A 21,124-nucleotide genomic window follows, 5' to 3' on the forward strand; every position below is an offset into this window, starting at 1 on the left:
TTTGGCTCATAATCCTTCAAGCAGGGCTGAGCATGCGCAGTAGTCCCTGAGGGGCAGATCAGGAGTACAGCGAGGGACCATATAGATTAGGAGGGGCTGGAAGAAGACCCAGGTAAGTAAAAATCAACTTTTTTTTCTTTGAGGTTCCCTTCAACCCACGCTAGAGTTCCCCTGTAGGTCCTCTTTCACACAGGGGGCCGAACTGCACACTTATCAGACAGTTCAGCCTCCCAGCTGTGACCCACAAAATTTAAATGCAGCTGAGTAGCAGCAGTTGGCACACCACGTGTGTCAAGCGCTTGACACGCAGTGGGGTGGCCCGACGGCAGTGAACATGCTACGTCTGAGCAGGGCTGCAGCAGATCTCGGATGTAACTGTATAGGGGGCCGCCTGTCCAGTACCGAGTACTAACAACCGATGTAGGAGAGCAGCTGACATGTGGTGAATTCTCTGCATGTCAGCTGCCCATCTGAAAGACTCCTTAGGGCTCAAACCCACTTGCAACATTTTTTTTTTTCGAGTGTTTTGTTTTTTGAACTTCAACATTCACTTCAATAAGACGTGACAAAATCCCAAAAAAATTGTTCACCATTTTTACCATGGTTCTCATTCAAGTGAATCATCGGAGAGCGTTTTCAGAATTGCTGGCAAAAACGCTAGAGGTGGATTTGATCCCTAAAGCTGAAGCTTGTCAGACTAGTAGCCTGCGTGAACAGATGACGCTTGTCAGACTAGTAGCCTGTGTGAACAGCTGAAGCTTGTCAGACTAGTAGCCTGTGTGAACAGATGAAGCTTGTCAGACTAGTAGCCTGTGTGAACAGATGAAGCTCGTCAGACTAGTAGCCTGTGTGAACAGATGAAGCTCGTCAGACTAGTAGCCTGTGTGAACAGATGAAGCTTGTCAGACTAGTAGCCTGTGTGAACAGATGAAGCCTGTCAGACTAGTAGCCTGTGTGAACAGATGAAGCCTGTCAGACTAGTAACCTGTGTGAACAGATGAAGCCTGTCAGACTAGTAGCCTGTGTGAACAGATGAAGCTTGTCAGGCTAGTAGCCTGTGTGAACAGATGAAATTGTCAGACTAGTAGCCTGTGTGAACAGATGAAGCTCGTCAGACTAGTAGCCAGTGTGAACAGATGAAGCTTGTCAGACTAGTAGCCTGTGTGAACAGATGAAGCTTGTCAGACTAGTAACCTGTGTGAACAGATGAAGCTTGTCAGGCTAGTAGCCTGTGTGAACAGATGAAGCTTGTCAGACTAGTAGCCTGTGTGAACAGATGAAGCTTGTCAGACTAGTAGCCTGTGTGAACAGATGAAGCTTGTCAGACTAGTAGCCTGTGTGAACAGATGAAGCTCGTCAGACTAGTAGCCTGTGTGAACAGATGAAATTGTCAGACTAGTAGCCTGTGTGAACAGATGAAGCTCGTCAGACTAGTAGCCTGTGTGAACAGATGAAGCTTGTCAGACTAGTAGCCTGTGTGAACAGATGAAGCTTGTCAGACTAGTAGCCTGTGTGAACAGATGAAGCTCGTCAGACTAGTAGCCTGTGTGAACAGATGACGCTTGTCAGGCTAGTAGCTTGTGTGCAGGGCCGGGCCGAGGCATAGGCTGGAGAGGCTCCAGCCTCAGGACGCAGAGTAGGAGGGGGCGCACAATTTATTCAGCTGTCAATCCTAATTGTGTATGAAGCAGAAAGAAATAAGAAAAGCATACATAGCAGTGACTGCAAGCCAGATAACTAGAGATTAAGGTGTTGGGGAGGCTGGGGGCCCTGTGGCCCTCTTAGTCTAATAGCAATCAGTGTGTGACAGCTGAGGTGGCAGGGATGGAGGGGCGCACTTTGGTGTCTCAGCCTTGGGTGCTGGAGGACCTTGTCCCTGCTCTGCTTGTGTGAACAGATGAAGCTTGTCAGACTAGTAGCCTGTGTGAACAGATGAAGTTTGTCAGACTAGTAGCCTGTGTGAACAGATGAAGCTTGTCAGACTAGTAGCCTGTGTGAATAGATGAAGCTTGTCAGACTAGTAGCCTGTGTGAACAGATGAAGCTTGTCAGACTACAACAACAACAACAAATAACATTTGTAAAGCGCTTTTCTCCCGTGGGACTCAAAGCGCATAAGCATGGCTCCGACCATCGTGGTACAGAGGAAGAATTTTATAAGTCTGGAAATGCCAGGCTAAACAGGTGGCTTTTCTGTCTGGATTTGAATAGCTGCAGGGATGGTGCTGTCTTTACTGGGTGTGGCAGGGAGTTCCAAAGAGTAGGGGCAGCATGACAGAAGGCTCTATCTCCAGATTTTTTGAGGTGCACTCTGGGAGTGACCAAGTTTATAGAACTTGCTGATCTGAGGTTGTGAGAGGTGTGGTGCAGCTTCAGCAGATCCTTCATGTATCCGGGGCCCAGATTGTGCAGGGATTTGAATGTCAACAGTCCAATCTTGAAGAGTATTCTCCATTCTACTGGTAGCCAGTGCAGTGAGCGAAGGATCAGTGTAATGTGACAGTGGCGAGGCTGGTTTGTTAGCAATCTGGCAGCAGCATTCTGCACTAATTGCAGGCGACGCAGGTCCTTTTTGGGGAGGCTAGCATAAAGGGCATTGCAGTAATCCAGCCGTGATGTGATGAAGGCGTGAACTAGGGTTGGAAGATCCTCTGGGGGAATCAGATGTTTAATCTTTGCAATGTTCTTCAGATGAAAGAAGGAAGATTTAACTACAGATGAAATTTGGTTTCTGAAACTCAATTCCCCATCGATTAGTACGCCAAGGCTACGCACAAGGTTGGAGCTGTTTATGTCTGAATTCCCAATCCTGATTGGTGTTGCTTTAGGATAGAGCTGTTTTGATGGCGAGTGCTGGCTTTGGACAAACAGGACCTCAGTTTTGTCAGCATTCAGTTTCAACCAGTTATTATTCATCCGTACCTGTAGCTCAGCTAAGCAAGAGTTTATTTTTGGGGTAGGGTCTGTTCCACCAGGTTTGAAGGACAGGTATAGCTGTGTGTCATCGGCGTAACAGTGGTACGTCAGGCTATGACGTAGGATAAGTGTACCGAGTGGCAACATGTAGATTGCAAACAGCAGAGGGGATAGGATTGATCCTTGTGGCACTCCGAATTGTAGAGGTGCAGGTTTGGACATTATAGGACCTAGGGATACTCTCTGTGTTCTGTCAGTCAGGAATGATCTGAACCACTGGAGGACTGATCCACTGATGCCACAGTCCTCCTGCAGTCTGTTAAGCAGGATTTCATGGTCAACTGAAATCTGTTCACACAGGCTACTAGTAGCCTGTGTGAACAGATGAAGCTTGTCAGACTAGTAGCCTGTGTGAACAGATGAAGCTCGTCAGACTAGTAGCCTGTGTGAACAGATGAAGCTTGTCAGACTAGTAGCCTGTGTGAACAGATTAAGCTTGTCAGACTAGTAGCCTGTGTGAACAGATGAAGCTTGTCAGACTAGTAGCCTGTGTGAACAGATGAAGCTTGTCAGACTAGTAGCCTGTGTGAACAGATGAAGCTTGTCAGACTAGTGGCCTGTGTGAACAGATGAAGCTCGTCAGACTAGTAGCCTGTGTGAACAGATGATGCTCGTCAGACTAGTAGCCTGTGTGAACAGATGAAGCTTGTCAGACTAGTAGCCTGTGTGAACAGATGAAGCTTGTCAGACTAGTAACCTGTGTGAACAGATGAAGCTTGTCAGACTAGTAACCTGTGTGAACAGATGAAGCTTGTCAGACTAGTAGCCTGTGTGAACAGATGAAGCTTGTCAGACTAGTAGCCTGTGTGAACAGATGAAGCTTGTCAGACTAGTAGCCTGTGTGAACAGATGAAGCTTGTCAGACTAGTAGCCTGTGTGAACAGATGAAGCTCGTCAGACTAGTAGCCTGTGTGAACAGATTAAGCTTGTCAGACTAGTAGCCTGTGTGAACAGATGAAGCTTGTCAGACTAGTAACCTGTGTGAACAGATGAAGCTTGTCAGACTAGTAGCCTGTGTGAACAGATGAAGCTTGTCAGACTAGTAACCTGTGTGAACAGATTAAGCTTGTCAGACTAGTAGCCTGTGTGAACAGATGAAGCTTGTCAGACTAGTAGCCTGTGTGAACAGATGAAGCTTGTCAGACTAGTAGCCTGTGTGAACAGATGAAGCTTGTCAGACTAGTAGCCTGTGTGAACAGATGAAGCTTGTCAGACTAGTAGCCTGTGTGAACAGATGAAGCTTGTCAGATTAGTAGCCTGTGTGAACAGATGAATCTCGTCAGACTAGTAGCCTGTGTGAACAGATGACGCTTGTCAGACTAGTAGCCTGTGTGAACAGATGAAGCTCGTCAGACTAGTAGCCTGTGTGAACAGATGAAGCTTGTCAGGCTAGTAGCCTGTGTGAACAGATGAAATTGTCAGACTAGTAGCCTGTGTGAACAGATGAAGCTTGTCAGACTAGTAGCCTGTGTGAACAGATGAAGCTCGTCAGACTAGTAGCCTGTGTGAACAGATGAAGCTCGTCAGACTAGTAGCCCAGTGGTTCCCAACCTTTTTGGAGTCGTGACACATCAAACCAAACGTTCAGATCTCCGTGACACGTAGACTAAATGCATGTAATGAGAGACAGCGTTTCCCCACTAAATGCACATAAGAGACAGCGTTTCACCAGTAAATGCACGTAATGAGAGACAGTGTTTCCCCAGTAAATGCACATAATAAGAGACAGCTTTTCACCAGTAAATGCACATAATAAGAGACAGCTTTTCACCAGTAAATACACATAAGAGACAGCTTTTCACCAGTAAATGCACATAATAAGAGACAGCTTTTCACCAGTAAATGTACATAATAAGAGACCTCTTTTCACCAGTAAATGCACATAATAAGAGACAGCTTTTCACCAGTAAATGCACATAATGACAAACAGCCAGTTGTCCCCAGTATATGTAGCCAGGGATATATGTGCCCAGTATATGTAGCCAGGGGTATGTGCCCAGTATATGTAGCCAGGGGTATATGTGCCCAGTATATGTAGGCAGGTGCATATGTGCCCAGTATATGTAGCCAGAGGTATATGTGCCCAGTATATGTAGCCAGGGGTATATGTCCCCAGTATATGTAGCCAGGGGTATATGTGCCCAGTATATGTAGCCAGAGGTATATATGCCCAGTATATGTAGCCAGGGGTATATGTGCCCAGTATATGTAGCCAGAGGTATATATGCCCAGTATATGTAGCCAGGGGTATATGTGCCCAGTATATGTAGCCAGGGGTATATGTCCCCAGTATATGTAGCCAGGGGTATATGTGCCCAGTATATGTAGCCAGAGGTATATATGCCCAGTATATGTAGCCAGGGGTATATGTGCCCAGTATATGTAGCCAGAGGTATATATGCCCAGTATATGTAGCCAGGGGTATATGTGCCCAGTATATGTAGCCAGAGGTATATGCCCAGTATATGTAGCCAGGGGTATATGTCCCCAGTATATGTAGCCAGAGGTATATATGCCCAGTATATGTAGCCAGAGGTATATATGCCCAGTATATGTAGCCAGGGGTATATGTCCCCAGTATATGTAGCCAGGGGTATATGTGCCCAGTATATGTAGCCACGGATATATGTGCCCAGTAAATGTAGCCAGGGGTATATGTCCCCAGTATATGTAGGCAGGTGTATATGTCCCCGGTATATGTCCCCAGTATATGTAGCCAGGGTGTATATGTCCCCAGTATATGTAGGCAGGGGTATATGTCCCCAGTATATGTAGGCAGGGGTATATGTCCCCAGTATATGTAGGCAGGGGTATATGTCCCCAGTATATGTAGGCAGGTGTATATGTCCCCGGTATATGTCCCCAGTATATGTAGCCAGGGTGTATATGTGCCCGGTATATGTAGTCAGGAGTATATGTCCCCAGTATATGTAGGCAGGGGTATATGTCCCCAGTATATGTAGGCAGGGGTATATGTCCCCAGTATATGTAGGCAGGTGTATATGTCCCCGGTATATGTAGCCAGGGGGTATATGTCCCCAGTATATGTAGACAGGAGTATATGTCCCCAGTATATGTAGGCAGGGGTATATGTCCCCAGTATATGTAGGCAGGTGTATATGTCCCCGGTATATGTAGCCAGGGATATATGTGCCCAGTATATTGTAGCCAGGTGCCCCCCCCCCCCAGGAGGAGAGAGCGAGGGAAGGAGAGCGGCACTTCAGGGTGCTCTCCCTCCCTCGCTCTCTCCTCCGGGAATGAAGTGTGGTGGCTGGCAGAGGGGCAGAACTTACCTTCCGTGTCCTCCGTCTGGTCTCGTCGCCGGCGCGGGATGATTTGCCACTACTCTGGCCTGATCCAGACCAGAGCAGCGGCTGCGGCACCAGAACTTCCGGCCGGCGCATGGAGCGACATGGAAGGTATGTCCCGCCCGCTGCCAAACGCCGCCGCACACACAGATCGGAGGGGAGAGCGAGGGAGGCTGAGCACCCTAAGGTGAGAGAAGGGGGGGAGATGGCCCGCTTCTCCGCCGCTGCCGCGGGCCATCTCCCCCCCTGCCCACAGCTTTACCTCCGCTGCGCTGCTCCCCTCCGAGAGAGCCGCGACACATACCCGAAGCTGCCGCGACACATGTATGTGTCGCGGCACAAGGGTTGGGAACCACTGTAGTAGCCTGTGTGAACAGATGAAACTTGTCAGACTAGTAGCCTGTGTGAACAAATGAAGCTTGTCAGACTAGTAGCCTGTGTGAACAAATGAAGCTTGTCAGACTAGTAGCCTGTGTGAACAGATGAAACTTGTCAGACTAGTAGCCTGTGTGAACAGATGAAGCTTGTCAGACTAGTAGCCTGTGTGAACAGATGAAGCTTGTTAGACTAGTAACCTGTGTGAACAGATGAAGCTTGTCAGACTAGTAACCTGTGTGAACAGATGAAGCTTGTCAGACTAGTAGCCTGTGTGAACAGATGAAGCTTGTCAGACTAGTAGCCTGTGTGAACAGATGAAGCTTGTCAGACTAGTAGCCTGTGTGAACAGATGAAGCTTGTCAGACTAGTAGCCTGTGTGAACAGATGAAGCTTGTCAGACTAGTAGCCTGTGTGAACAGATGAAGCTTGTCAGACTAGTAGCCTGTGTGAACAGATGAAGCTTGTCAGACTAGCAGCCTGTGTGAACAGATGAAGCTTGTCAGACTAGCAGCCTGTGTGAACAGATGAAGCTTGTCAGACTAGCAGCCTGTGCTAACAGATGAAGCTTGTCAGACTAGTAGCCTGTGCTAACAGATGAAGCTTGTCAGACTAGTAGCCTGTGTGAACAGATGAAGCTTGTCAGACTAGTAGCCTGAGTGAACAGATGAAGCTTGTCAGACTAGTAGCCTGTGTGAACAGATGAAGCTTGTCAGACTAGCAGCCTGTGTGAACAGATGAAGCTTGTCAGACTAGCAGCCTGTGTGAACAGATGAAGCTAGTCAGACTAGTAGCCTTTGTGAACAGATGAAGCTTAGTCAGACTAGCAGCCTGTGTGAACAGATGAAGCTTGTCAGACTAGCAGCCTGTGTAAACAGATGAAGCTTGTCAGACTAGTAGCCTTTGTGAACAGATGAAGCTTGTCAGACTAGCAGCCTGTGTGAACAGATGAAGCTTGTCAGACTAGTAGCCTTTGTGAACAGATGAAGCTTGTCAGACTAGCAGCCTATGATAACAGATGAAGCTTGTCAGACTAGTAGCCTTTGTGAACAGATGAAGCTTGTCAGACTAGTAGCCTGTGTGAACAGATGAAGCTTGTCAGACTAGTAGCCTGTGTGAACAGATGAAGCTTGTCAGACTAGCAGCCTGTGTGAACAGATGAAGCTTGTCAGACTAGCGGCCTGTGTGAACAGATGAAGCTTGTCAGACTAGTAGCCTGAGTGATCAGATGAAGCTTGTCAGACTAGTAGCCTGTGTGATCAGATGAAGCTTGTCAGACTAGCAGCCTGTGTGAACAGATGAAGCTTGTCAGACTAGTAGCCTTTGTGAACAGATGAAGCTTGTCAGACTAGTAGCCTTTGTGAACAGATGAAGCTTGTCAGACTAGTAGCCTGTGTGAACAGATGAAGCTTGTCAGACTAGTAGCCTGTGTGAACAGATGAAGCTTGTCAGACTAGTAGCCTGTGTGAACAGATGAAGCTTGTCAGATTAGTAGCCTGTGTGAACAGATGAATCTCGTCAGACTAGTAGCCTGTGTGAACAGATGACGCTTGTCAGACTAGTAGCCTGTGTGAACAGATGAAGCTCGTCAGACTAGTAGCCTGTGTGAACAGATGAAGCTTGTCAGGCTAGTAGCCTGTGTGAACAGATGAAATTGTCAGACTAGTAGCCTGTGTGAACAGATGAAGCTTGTCAGACTAGTAGCCTGTGTGAACAGATGAAGCTCGTCAGACTAGTAGCCTGTGTGAACAGATGAAGCTCGTCAGACTAGTAGCCCAGTGGTTCCCAACCTTTTTGGAGTCGTGACACATCAAACCAAACGTTCAGATCTCCGTGACACGTAGACTAAATGCATGTAATGAGAGACAGCGTTTCCCCACTAAATGCACATAAGAGACAGCGTTTCACCAGTAAATGCACGTAATGAGAGACAGTGTTTCCCCAGTAAATGCACATAATAAGAGACAGCTTTTCACCAGTAAATGCACATAATAAGAGACAGCTTTTCACCAGTAAATACACATAAGAGACAGCTTTTCACCAGTAAATGCACATAATAAGAGACAGCTTTTCACCAGTAAATGTACATAATAAGAGACCTCTTTTCACCAGTAAATGCACATAATAAGAGACAGCTTTTCACCAGTAAATGCACATAATGACAAACAGCCAGTTGTCCCCAGTATATGTAGCCAGGGATATATGTGCCCAGTATATGTAGCCAGGGGTATGTGCCCAGTATATGTAGCCAGGGGTATATGTGCCCAGTATATGTAGGCAGGTGCATATGTGCCCAGTATATGTAGCCAGAGGTATATGTGCCCAGTATATGTAGCCAGGGGTATATGTCCCCAGTATATGTAGCCAGGGGTATATGTGCCCAGTATATGTAGCCAGAGGTATATATGCCCAGTATATGTAGCCAGGGGTATATGTGCCCAGTATATGTAGCCAGAGGTATATATGCCCAGTATATGTAGCCAGGGGTATATGTGCCCAGTATATGTAGCCAGGGGTATATGTCCCCAGTATATGTAGCCAGGGGTATATGTGCCCAGTATATGTAGCCAGAGGTATATATGCCCAGTATATGTAGCCAGGGGTATATGTGCCCAGTATATGTAGCCAGAGGTATATATGCCCAGTATATGTAGCCAGGGGTATATGTGCCCAGTATATGTAGCCAGAGGTATATGCCCAGTATATGTAGCCAGGGGTATATGTCCCCAGTATATGTAGCCAGAGGTATATATGCCCAGTATATGTAGCCAGAGGTATATATGCCCAGTATATGTAGCCAGGGGTATATGTCCCCAGTATATGTAGCCAGGGGTATATGTGCCCAGTATATGTAGCCACGGATATATGTGCCCAGTAAATGTAGCCAGGGGTATATGTCCCCAGTATATGTAGGCAGGTGTATATGTCCCCGGTATATGTCCCCAGTATATGTAGCCAGGGTGTATATGTCCCCAGTATATGTAGGCAGGGGTATATGTCCCCAGTATATGTAGGCAGGGGTATATGTCCCCAGTATATGTAGGCAGGGGTATATGTCCCCAGTATATGTAGGCAGGTGTATATGTCCCCGGTATATGTCCCCAGTATATGTAGCCAGGGTGTATATGTGCCCGGTATATGTAGTCAGGAGTATATGTCCCCAGTATATGTAGGCAGGGGTATATGTCCCCAGTATATGTAGGCAGGGGTATATGTCCCCAGTATATGTAGGCAGGTGTATATGTCCCCGGTATATGTAGCCAGGGGGTATATGTCCCCAGTATATGTAGACAGGAGTATATGTCCCCAGTATATGTAGGCAGGGGTATATGTCCCCAGTATATGTAGGCAGGTGTATATGTCCCCGGTATATGTAGCCAGGGATATATGTGCCCAGTATATTGTAGCCAGGTGCCCCCCCCCCCAGGAGGAGAGAGCGAGGGAAGGAGAGCGGCACTTCAGGGTGCTCTCCCTCCCTCGCTCTCTCCTCCGGGAATGAAGTGTGGTGGCTGGCAGAGGGGCAGAACTTACCTTCCGTGTCCTCCGTCTGGTCTCGTCGCCGGCGCGGGATGATTTGCCACTACTCTGGCCTGATCCAGACCAGAGCAGCGGCTGCGGCACCAGAACTTCCGGCCGGCGCATGGAGCGACATGGAAGGTATGTCCCGCCCGCTGCCAAACGCCGCCGCACACACAGATCGGAGGGGAGAGCGAGGGAGGCTGAGCACCCTAAGGTGAGAGAAGGGGGGGAGATGGCCCGCTTCTCCGCCGCTGCCGCGGGCCATCTCCCCCCCTGCCCACAGCTTTACCTCCGCTGCGCTGCTCCCCTCCGAGAGAGCCGCGACACATACCCGAAGCTGCCGCGACACATGTATGTGTCGCGGCACAAGGGTTGGGAACCACTGTAGTAGCCTGTGTGAACAGATGAAACTTGTCAGACTAGTAGCCTGTGTGAACAAATGAAGCTTGTCAGACTAGTAGCCTGTGTGAACAAATGAAGCTTGTCAGACTAGTAGCCTGTGTGAACAGATGAAACTTGTCAGACTAGTAGCCTGTGTGAACAGATGAAGCTTGTCAGACTAGTAGCCTGTGTGAACAGATGAAGCTTGTTAGACTAGTAACCTGTGTGAACAGATGAAGCTTGTCAGACTAGTAACCTGTGTGAACAGATGAAGCTTGTCAGACTAGTAGCCTGTGTGAACAGATGAAGCTTGTCAGACTAGTAGCCTGTGTGAACAGATGAAGCTTGTCAGACTAGTAGCCTGTGTGAACAGATGAAGCTTGTCAGACTAGTAGCCTGTGTGAACAGATGAAGCTTGTCAGACTAGTAGCCTGTGTGAACAGATGAAGCTTGTCAGACTAGTAGCCTGTGTGAACAGATGAAGCTTGTCAGACTAGCAGCCTGTGTGAACAGATGAAGCTTGTCAGACTAGCAGCCTGTGTGAACAGATGAAGCTTGTCAGACTAGCAGCCTGTGCTAACAGATGAAGCTTGTCAGACTAGTAGCCTGTGCTAACAGATGAAGCTTGTCAGACTAGTAGCCTGTGTGAACAGATGAAGCTTGTCAGACTAGTAGCCTGAGTGAACAGATGAAGCTTGTCAGACTAGTAGCCTGTGTGAACAGATGAAGCTTGTCAGACTAGCAGCCTGTGTGAACAGATGAAGCTTGTCAGACTAGCAGCCTGTGTGAACAGATGAAGCTAGTCAGACTAGTAGCCTTTGTGAACAGATGAAGCTTAGTCAGACTAGCAGCCTGTGTGAACAGATGAAGCTTGTCAGACTAGCAGCCTGTGTGAACAGATGAAGCTTGTCAGACTAGTAGCCTTTGTGAACAGATGAAGCTTGTCAGACTAGCAGCCTGTGTGAACAGATGAAGCTTGTCAGACTAGTAGCCTTTGTGAACAGATGAAGCTTGTCAGACTAGCAGCCTATGATAACAGATGAAGCTTGTCAGACTAGTAGCCTTTGTGAACAGATGAAGCTTGTCAGACTAGTAGCCTGTGTGAACAGATGAAGCTTGTCAGACTAGTAGCCTGTGTGAACAGATGAAGCTTGTCAGACTAGCAGCCTGTGTGAACAGATGAAGCTTGTCAGACTAGTAGCCTTTGTGAACAGATGAAGCTTGTCAGACTAGTAGCCTTTGTGAACAGATGAAGCTTGTCAGACTAGCAGCCTGTGTGAACAGATGAAGCTTGTCAGACTAGTAGCCTTTGTGAACAGATTAAGCTTGTCAGACTAGCAGCCTGTGTGAACAGATGAAGCTTGTCAGACTAGTAGCCTGTGTGATCAGATGAAGCTTGTCAGACTAGCAGCCTGTGTGAACAGATGAAGCTTGTCAGACTAGTAGCCTTTGTGAACAGATGAAGCTTGTCAGACTAGTAGCCTTTGTGAACAGATGAAGCTTGTCAGACTAGCAGCCTGTGTGAACAGATGAAGCTTGTCAGACTAGTAGCCTTTGTGAACAGATTAAGCTTGTCAGACTAGCAGCCTGTGTGAACAGATGAAGCTTGTCAGACTAGCGGCCTGTGTGAACAGATGAAGCTTGTCAGACTAGCGGCCTGTGTGAACAGATGAAGCTTGTCAGACTAGTAGCCTGTGTGATCAGATGAAGCTTGTCAGACTAGTAGCCTGTGTGATCAGATGAAGCTTGTCAGACTAGCAGCCTGTGTGAACAGATGAAGCTTGTCAGACTAGTAGCCTTTGTGAACAGATGAAGCTTGTCAGACTAGTAGCCTTTGTGAACAGATGAAGCTTGTCAGACTAGCAGCCTGTGTGATCAGATGAAGCTTGTCAGACTAGCAGCCTGTGCGAACAGATGAAGCTTGTCAGACTAGTAGCCTTTGTGAACAGATGAAGCTTGTCAGACTAGTAGCCTGTGTGAACAGATTAAACATGGTAATTGTGAGTGGTCATAAGTGGTGCTCAGAATGCTCACTGATATGCTGGGCCTGATGAGCATGGTAACCGGCATATTATTCAGAGCAGGTGGAGGATGCGGATCCAGAGGAGAATACGAGATCACATGGGTCACACTTCACCCTTGACCTGATTGCCAAGTTTACTGCATTATTTCCACTCAGGGTGATTTCATATCATTACACAAATAGTGCCATTAGCCAAAAGGAACCCAGCTCAACACACACTGCAGCGCTGACATTATTGCTTCATTTATTTATGAAACTGTTTTTTTCCATTTCCCATCAACCGTGTGAAACGGTGACAACCTTTCACCCCACTTCTAGCAACAGTAACTGAAAGCAAATGCTTCCTATAATTTGGCATCAGCGTTTCAAGTCACTGCAGAGGAATTTTATGCAACTTCTCCTTGGCGAATTGATTCAATTCAGACACTTAGGTGTATTTTTATACATGACTCAATTAAGGTTTGTACCTACTTAAAGGATGCCTGTGCGCTGGTAAATTGTAAAAACTCACTGCTCCCCCGTTCTCTTCCATCCCCCTCCATTATCTACTAAAGGCCCCCAAAGCTACTTCCGAGTCAGCCAGGTCGGTGAGTAGTGCGCAAGTGTTGCCCAGTGGCGTGTGGGCGGCGGGGCACACTCTGCACATGACGTCACGACTACGTAGTCTCCTAGCTGCAGGTGCGCGACCAAGGAAACCACGTCGCTGGGCCGGCAACCTGCGTCCTTGATCGCGCACACTACATAGTCCTGCGCAGTGCACTCCACGGGGATGCAATCAAGGACGTGCAGCACATGCGCACTACTCACCGACCTGGCTGACCCGGAAGTAGCTTTGGGGGCCTTTAGAAGATAATATAGGGGGACGCAGGGGAACAGGGGAGCAGTGGTTTTTTACAATTTACAAACGCTAAGGTGACCTTTACGATTAAACTCGGCTGAGGCGGCAACTAAAGACCACTTTGGGTGAGAATCTAGTTTGCATGCGGCGGCCCCGATACGTCATCAAGAGGTCCAGTATGCCAAATCATCTCAATAAAGAGCAGCCCGATGACATTTTTCTCTACCCCCCTCCTCTTAACACCAGTTCTGGATCTTTTCTACCTATACACCCCTGATCCGTAAGTGAAGTGTATAGGGGCGTAGATATAAGTAGCAAGGATCCAGAATATTTTGTCTTGTTTGTTTACCTCGACGCGTGCATGTAATGGATTGCGGAGACACCACCGCGCGGACTGACAGCGGGGCGGCTGAATCCGCGTTCAGTCCGGCGGTTTCTCCGCAGTGGTATGCGTCTGGTTTGTCTGAGCCTAGTAGTGCACACAGATAAAGAGCTGCGCGTGCGCTAACAGGCAGGCCCTTTATACCAATTGGAGAGGGATCAGCTGACCAGGATGGTCAGCTGATCCCAGCACAGCAAGTGATTGGTTGAATGGGACTGGGTGGCGCTGAGGAGCGCTTTGCAATATATACTTCTCGTCTGTCAGTGGCTGGTTGTCTGCCGTTGCGAATGCTTATGTGTTAGCACTCAGACCATACTCAGATCCCTCAGTGTGTTAGAACCAGGTGGACCTGGGAATTCACACTTAGCCAGAATACTGTGTTACTTCTGTGTTATACTTTAGACCAGTTCCAGGGTGTAGAGACCACGGACCTCACACCCAAGACTAGGGATACTGTGTTATTACTGTGTTATACTTTAGACTAGTTCCAGGGTGTCGAGACCATGGACCTCACACCCAAGACTAGGGATACTGTGCCATTGCTGTGTTATGCTTTAGATCAGTCCCTGAGTGTTGAAGACCACGGACCTCACACTCTAGACTAGGCCTCTGTTTGATATCTGTTATGACCTATTGCTCCCTTGACTCTGCTCCTGCTCTCTGATTCGGTACCTTTGCATATCTGATTTCCTGTTGCCAACCCTGCCTGTCCCTGGTTACCGAATCAGCCTTCTGTCTTTGTACTTTATATGCTTGTGTGTTGCCGACCCGGCCTGGCCGACCCTTCTACCTGTGACACCCCCCCTGTGGGGTGTCCAGTAGCTGCAGGGACTCCCTGTCTCTCAGAGGGACCTCTCTGTAATCCAGTCAGGGACTCTCTCTCATAGGAGTCCTTTGACTGCAGTAGAGTCTGATTCCCAGCTGTCCAGGGAATCACTGGCTCTCTGGTTATCTCCAACCCAATCCAGGAGATACCCATTATACGGTCTAGGGTCACCTGCTCCTCAGGTGGTCCAAGCTCATTTACTCTTGCACCAAACACTTACACTTTATCAGGTTTCCAGAGGTTTGTTATAGTTGTATTATTGGTGATTCTGCAGATCATCAATAATCAGGTATAAATCTGTATTCTTGGTGATACTGCAGATCACCAATAATCAGATTCTCTGTGTGCTGACACCGATCGTTACAGTGCAATCTCGTAACTAGGCAAGTGGAGGCACTTATATGTTATGTTTCATTGTTACTGTTTAGTTTTAACTTAGAGTTGTATTTACTGAATCCACTTATTTATACCACAATGATTTCTGTATAACATGGTAATCTCGATTTATAGTGTTTTTAGAGGTCTGCCCTATCCCTCTGTAACAATAACCTGAGTAACTTCCAATTCATAGACAAACATGATTGTAAGAACATAGTCCCATTGGTCTGAGCACTATCTTACTCCAACAGGGAAGAAGTGCGTAGCACCATGAGCCAATGGGCAAAGTAAATGGGGAAGTCATACCACTCCTACTTAGGTCGATATGATTTACTTGTGTTTGATACACATATACAGTATGTATATATATATATATATATATATATATATATATATATATATATATATATAATTACAAAGGGGCTGCAGCACACAACAGGAAAACAGTGACAGGGCCTCTTGGTTACGCTTTAACGCGCTTAAGCTCACCAACTGCGCCAAAGTGTCCCCGATCTGGTGAGTCCTACTCTACCATGCAAAATGCCAGTTTTTATAAGCAGTCTAGTGGGAACTAAACCAAAACCCAAGAGTCAACTAAATGGGAAAAAAAGGAAATTAAAAACACCTCACCTTTCACTAGCTACCAAATGAACTCTCTGAACATGTGCAATGCACTAATTTATATGCTTAACTGTGCTAGAGGTGGGTGTGGTTATGCAGGCTTACAGGGGAAAATTATAAATAAATACCAAGGGGTAAGCAGCACAAACCAATTTTTATGCAATTCTATGCAAAGCATGCACGCAGCACAGGAGGTCCCCAACCTCCATAAGAAATATATAATTACAGAGGGGCTGCAGCACACCAAAGCGTAAAAGCGTAACCAAGAGCCCCTGTCACTGTTTTCCTGTTATGTGCTGTAGCCCCTCTGTAATTATATATTTCTTATGGAGGTTGGGGACCTCCTGTGCGGCGTGCATGCTTTGCATAGAATTGCATAAAAATTTGGTTTGTGCTGCTTACCCCTTGGTATTTATTTATAATTTTCCCCTGTAAGCCTGCATAACTACGCCCACCTCTAGCACAGTTAAGCATATAAATAAGTGCATTGCACATGTTCAGAAAGTTCATTTGGTAGCTAGTGAAAGGTGAGGTGTTTTTAATTTCCTTTTTTTCCCATTTAGTTGACTCTTGGGTTTTTGATTTAGTTCCCACTAGACTGCTTATAAAAACTGGCATTTTGCATGGTAGAGTAGGTCTCACCAGATCGGGGACACTTTGACGCAGTTGGTGAGCTTAAGCGCGTTAAAGCGTAACCAAGAGCCCCTGTCACTGTTTTCCTGTTGTGTGCTGCAGCCCCTCTGTAATTATATATTTCTTATGGAGGTTGGGGACCTCCTGTGCTGCGTGCATGCTTTGCATAGAATTGCATAAAAATTTGGTTTGTGCTGCTTACCCCTTGGTATATATATATATATATATTATATACACATACATACATACATACACTGCATATATGTCTGTTAACAAAAGTATTGAAATTTTGATTCAATATATATCCCTATATTTTCTATTGACGCATTGTTTATGTACTGATATTTGTGTGAATTTGGCTTCAGTAAAAGAATGTATTGAGTAAAAAAGAAATATGCATGTCATAACGGCATATTACTGTTATTTTTGCAAATAAGGGCTTGTAATTATAGATACAGTATAACGAAGGACAAAATGGAAAAAGTACATCTTTATTTCCTAATAAAATATTGTCAACATACCTTGTACTATTGACATAATTTAAATGTTGTAATAACCAGGACAAATGGGCAAATTAAATGTGAGGGTTTTATCTACAGTAGTATTTTTTACTTTTAAAGGGACCCCGAGCAGTGCATAAAAAACAAAATCTGAACATACCTGGGGCTTTCTGCAGCCCACAGTAGGTCAGGAGGTCCCTCGGCATCCTTCTGGCCCATTTCCCAGGCCCTGCTCCGAAATGGCTCCCGGCGACACCGGGACTGGCGTGACAATACTGCACATGCGTGATTAAACCGTGTATGCGCAGTACTGTCACGCCGGCCGCCGTGATGACGCGAGGCGGCCGGTGTGGTGACTGACGTCATCTTCCCGGAAGAGAGAGCCCGACACTCGGTCCCGGTGTCGCCGGGAGCTATTTCTGCGGAGGGCCTGGGAGATGGGCCAGAAGGACGCAGAGGGACCTCCCAACCTACGGTGGGCTGCAGAAAGCCCCAGGTAAGTGCAGATTTTGTTTTTATGCACTGCTCGGAGTCCCTTTAAACCTTAATGGCTGAAAACTGGGAAATAATGATTTTTTTTATATTTTTTTCTTAAGGGGCCCGTACACTGGTCAATTTCAGCCATCGAACGATCGATTCTATAGAATCAATCGATCAGAAATCGATTTGATCTAATTCCGTGATCGATTTGCGGCCGATTTCGATCAATTTGCTCTTTCTGACAGGATGGAAAATCTTGGTCGATCTGCTGGCAGCAGTATAGTTGCCCCAGATCTGCTGTTGGTAGCAGATTGATGGCCCATAGAATTGCATTGGATCTAATGGCACAGTCATTCATTTAGATCGATTTCCAACTGATTTCATTCTGAAATGTATTGGAAATCTGTTCCTAGTGTGTGGCACATATCAGATCCCTGTCAGATTCGACTTGACAGGCATCTGACAGAAATCTGATGGTCGAATCTGCTTAAAATCTGTAAGTGTATGGCCACCTTTATTCTCTTTAAAATGCATAGGAAGTAAAATAATTCTAAGCAAAAAGTACCACCCAACGAAAGCCTAGTTTGTCCCACTAAAAACAATTTATAGACCATTTTGGTGTGATAAGTAGCAATAAAGTTATTGACCAGTGAATGAAAGGAGCGTGATATGTGAAAATTGCTGTGGTTTTTAAGCGGAAATAACATGTGGTAGGGAAATGGTAAAGGTAAAACCGATTTGTTTTGTGAAGGATTAGATTTACATCATATTTATATGCATATTCCTGCAAATACAGTAGCACAGGAGTGTATATATGATTATCAGCGCTGCGTAATATGTTGGCGCTTTATAAATACAATAAATAAATAATAGCCAGCGAAATGAAAATAATTCAGACATGCATGCAAATTATATGCAGCTTGGAATTGGGCCAGCCAATCAAAATCAACAGGAAGTGCATTTGAGCCAATTGTGTTGGTCCCAATTCTAAACTGCATACACTTTGCATGCAAGTCTGATTTGTTTGCACCTCAGTGATCACCTGTATACATCACTGCAAGAAATGAACAAGTCTTCTGCAGTTGTGTTTGACTTCTGCCTTCATAGACATATAAAGTTCCTCCAGTGCAGATAAATTAATGAATAAACAATGGTAATGAATGTGGTTCTGTCTTCTCTCCCTCCAGCAATACAATATAGAGCTGACTGACTTACATCAGCCCATGCTGGTTAGCACCATGAAGCTGAAGAAAGAAGAGACTGGCGACGCCCCACGTGCCGTTCATCTGCTTCCAGAGCTGTCATACTTCACCGGTAAGGCCTGTTTCCTGTTCACTTCCTGGTACCTTCTGTCTCTTGAGGGATTGCAGAAACTAAAGGGCAGAAGATTTTAATTCTTCATGGGTACCATAGAATATAAACTGAGCCCCCATTTTTACCTGAGAGGAGAGGTAGGAATGGGTTACTGTAGTTTATGGACTTTAAGACTCACTTTTTCTCCCTCAAAAGGGGGGGGGGGGGGGGGAGTCACTGCGTCTTATTGTCTAAATGCAGGGAGTTCCTGACTTGTGAACGCCTGCCAATATAAAGCTCCAACCCGCCCGCAATGTTGGGGGCTCCCTGTACCCATGTACTGTGCCCATGCGGGGAGGGGGGGGTTTGAATGGGGTATTTTTGTATCTCATATCAACATCTTGATGCATCTTACAGCTTGGACCAATGTCACATTGGGGGAGGGGGGGTTCTCAGGGTTTTCTTTATTCTTAAAGGACTTGCGAGGCGAAAATGTCACAAAAAGTTAAATACCTGCATGTAATATCAATGCACGGAGGGCACCGTCCGCGCCCTCCGTGCCGTTCCGCCGGGTCCCCGCAGCTCAATGTGCCCCCCGACCCCCCAGCCCGGGTCAGGCTCTCCTTCCTCCACTAAGATGGCCGCCGGAGCTGGCCGCGGCTGTGCAGTCAGCATATGCGCGAGTGCGGCTGCGCAGCTCTAGGGCCCCCCCCCCCCGATCCACGCTACAGGCCGTCTCCTGTTGCGTGGATCGGGGGGGGAGGCCCTAGAGCTGCGCAGCACTCGCGCATATGCTGACTGCGCAGCCGCGGCCAGCTCCGGCGGCCATCTTAGTGGAGGAAGGAGAGCCCGGGCTGGGGGTCGGGACCGGTCGGGGGGCACATTGAGCTGCGGGGACCCGGCGGAACGGCACGGAGGGAGTGATATTACATGCAGGAATTTAACTTTTTGTGACTTTTTCGCCTCGTAAGTCCTTTAAAGAGAATCTGTATTGTTAAAATCGCACAAAAGTAAACATACCAGTGCGTCAGGGGACATCTTCTATTACCCTCTGACACAATTTCGCTGCTCCCCGCCGCATTAAAAGTGGTTAAAAACAGTTTTAAAAAGTTTGTTTATAAACAAACAAAATGGCCACCAAAACAGGAAGTAGGTTGATGTACAGTATGTCCACACATAGAAAATACATTCATACACAAGCAGGCTGTATACACCCTTCCTTTTGAATCTCAAGAGATCATTTGTGTGTTTCTTTCCCCCTGCAGCTATCTTCCACTGAAGTGTCAGGCTGTTCTTCCTGCAGAGTGCAGACAGCTCTGCCTGTATGTAATTCCTCAGTATGTGAAAGCCCAGCCAGCTCAGAGGAGGATTTATCCAGCTTGTAAATGATAACAGAGCAGAGTGAAGCTGCACTAATCTAAATAACACATAGGCAGTTTGAAGAGAGGGGCCAGGAGGGGGGAGATGCATAGCAGAACCACAACACTGAAGAACTTGGCAGCCTTCCAGACACAGGCCGACAAGTCTGACAGGAGAGAGATAAGTTGATTTATTACAGAGATGGTGATAGTAGAACGTGCTGCAGTAAGCCAGAGCACATTAAAATAGATTTTGGAACTTGTAGGATGGAAGAAAACCGGATGAAATTTTTGTTACGGAGTCTCTTTAAATGCACTTAGTGAATGTCAGTTGCTCCGCCCAACTGTCAAAAAAATGTGTAGCGAGCAGGGAGGCTGGCTAGCATCTTTGTTTAAATCCTTTTTAGGGAATATCTTTATAAAGAATAAAAGCCTTGCTGAGAATCCCCTATGGAGAGATGGACTAGCTCAAAATCTGTAGGTAATGTCATATTTCTAATACTTACTGTAAGTGACAGCAACATAGGAGAAAAGTAATTTATGGCTCATTTTACTCTGGAAGAAATTAACTTCTTATTTGTATGTGTTTTAAATTTTTCAAGATTTTCGCGACAGTTCCTCTTTAACCATTAAAGACCGCAGTGATTGAGATGTACTGGTTTTGTACTGTATTGGTGGGCTCCTGGCTGGCAGGGCGTAGATCTCAATCACTGTCCGCAGCGCGCATCCGCCGTCTCCGCCGCTACCCGCCGATCGCGCCGCTCAAACCCGACGATTCTCGCCGCATCTCACAGGCTCTGCCTGTCTCTATGACGGCAGAGCCATGTGAGCCGGTCAGGAGCCGCTTTCATTGGCTCCTGGCCCTGTCTTTCAAAGTAAGCCGTTCCCATTGGCTTACATTGAAAAACAGGGTCAGGAGCCAATGAAAGAGTCTATGTCCTGGGGGTCTCGGCGAGCGGCGATGACGGCGGTTGCGGCGGGTATGTGCGGCGATTCGTCGGGATTTCGTCGGGATTGGACGAGTGGTCTCTGGTCTTTAAGTGCCCAGAGACTGCTGGTCCTTAAATCGTTAAATAACAGCAGCATAATCTGTTCTGAAACTAAGGAGTTTATCACTTGAAGGTGGTGGCACTAACCACCAAGGGAGAGAGTTGCCTTGCTTCAGTGTGGTTAGGTCGCACTACAAAAAAAGGGGATAGTAGATGGGAAAATAAACAAATTGCCCACTGGTTTC

The 21,124-nt window shown here is 46.7% G+C and overlaps 1 protein-coding gene across 1 annotated transcript in view; it reads left to right on the top strand.

Moving 5' to 3' along the window:
- The window catches only part of PIWIL4 (piwi like RNA-mediated gene silencing 4), a 313,719-nt gene that overhangs the window by 156,251 nt on the left and 136,344 nt on the right, over nt 1-21,124 (top strand). The window contains exon 10 of the mRNA XM_068266824.1: nt 18,427-18,553. Within this exon, the coding sequence (XP_068122925.1) occupies nt 18,427-18,553 (127 nt within the window). The remainder of the gene's footprint in view (nt 1-18,426; nt 18,554-21,124) is intronic.

This window comes from Hyperolius riggenbachi, chromosome 2 (assembly GCF_040937935.1).
Source record: "Hyperolius riggenbachi isolate aHypRig1 chromosome 2, aHypRig1.pri, whole genome shotgun sequence".
NCBI lineage: Eukaryota > Metazoa > Chordata > Amphibia > Anura > Hyperoliidae > Hyperolius > Hyperolius riggenbachi.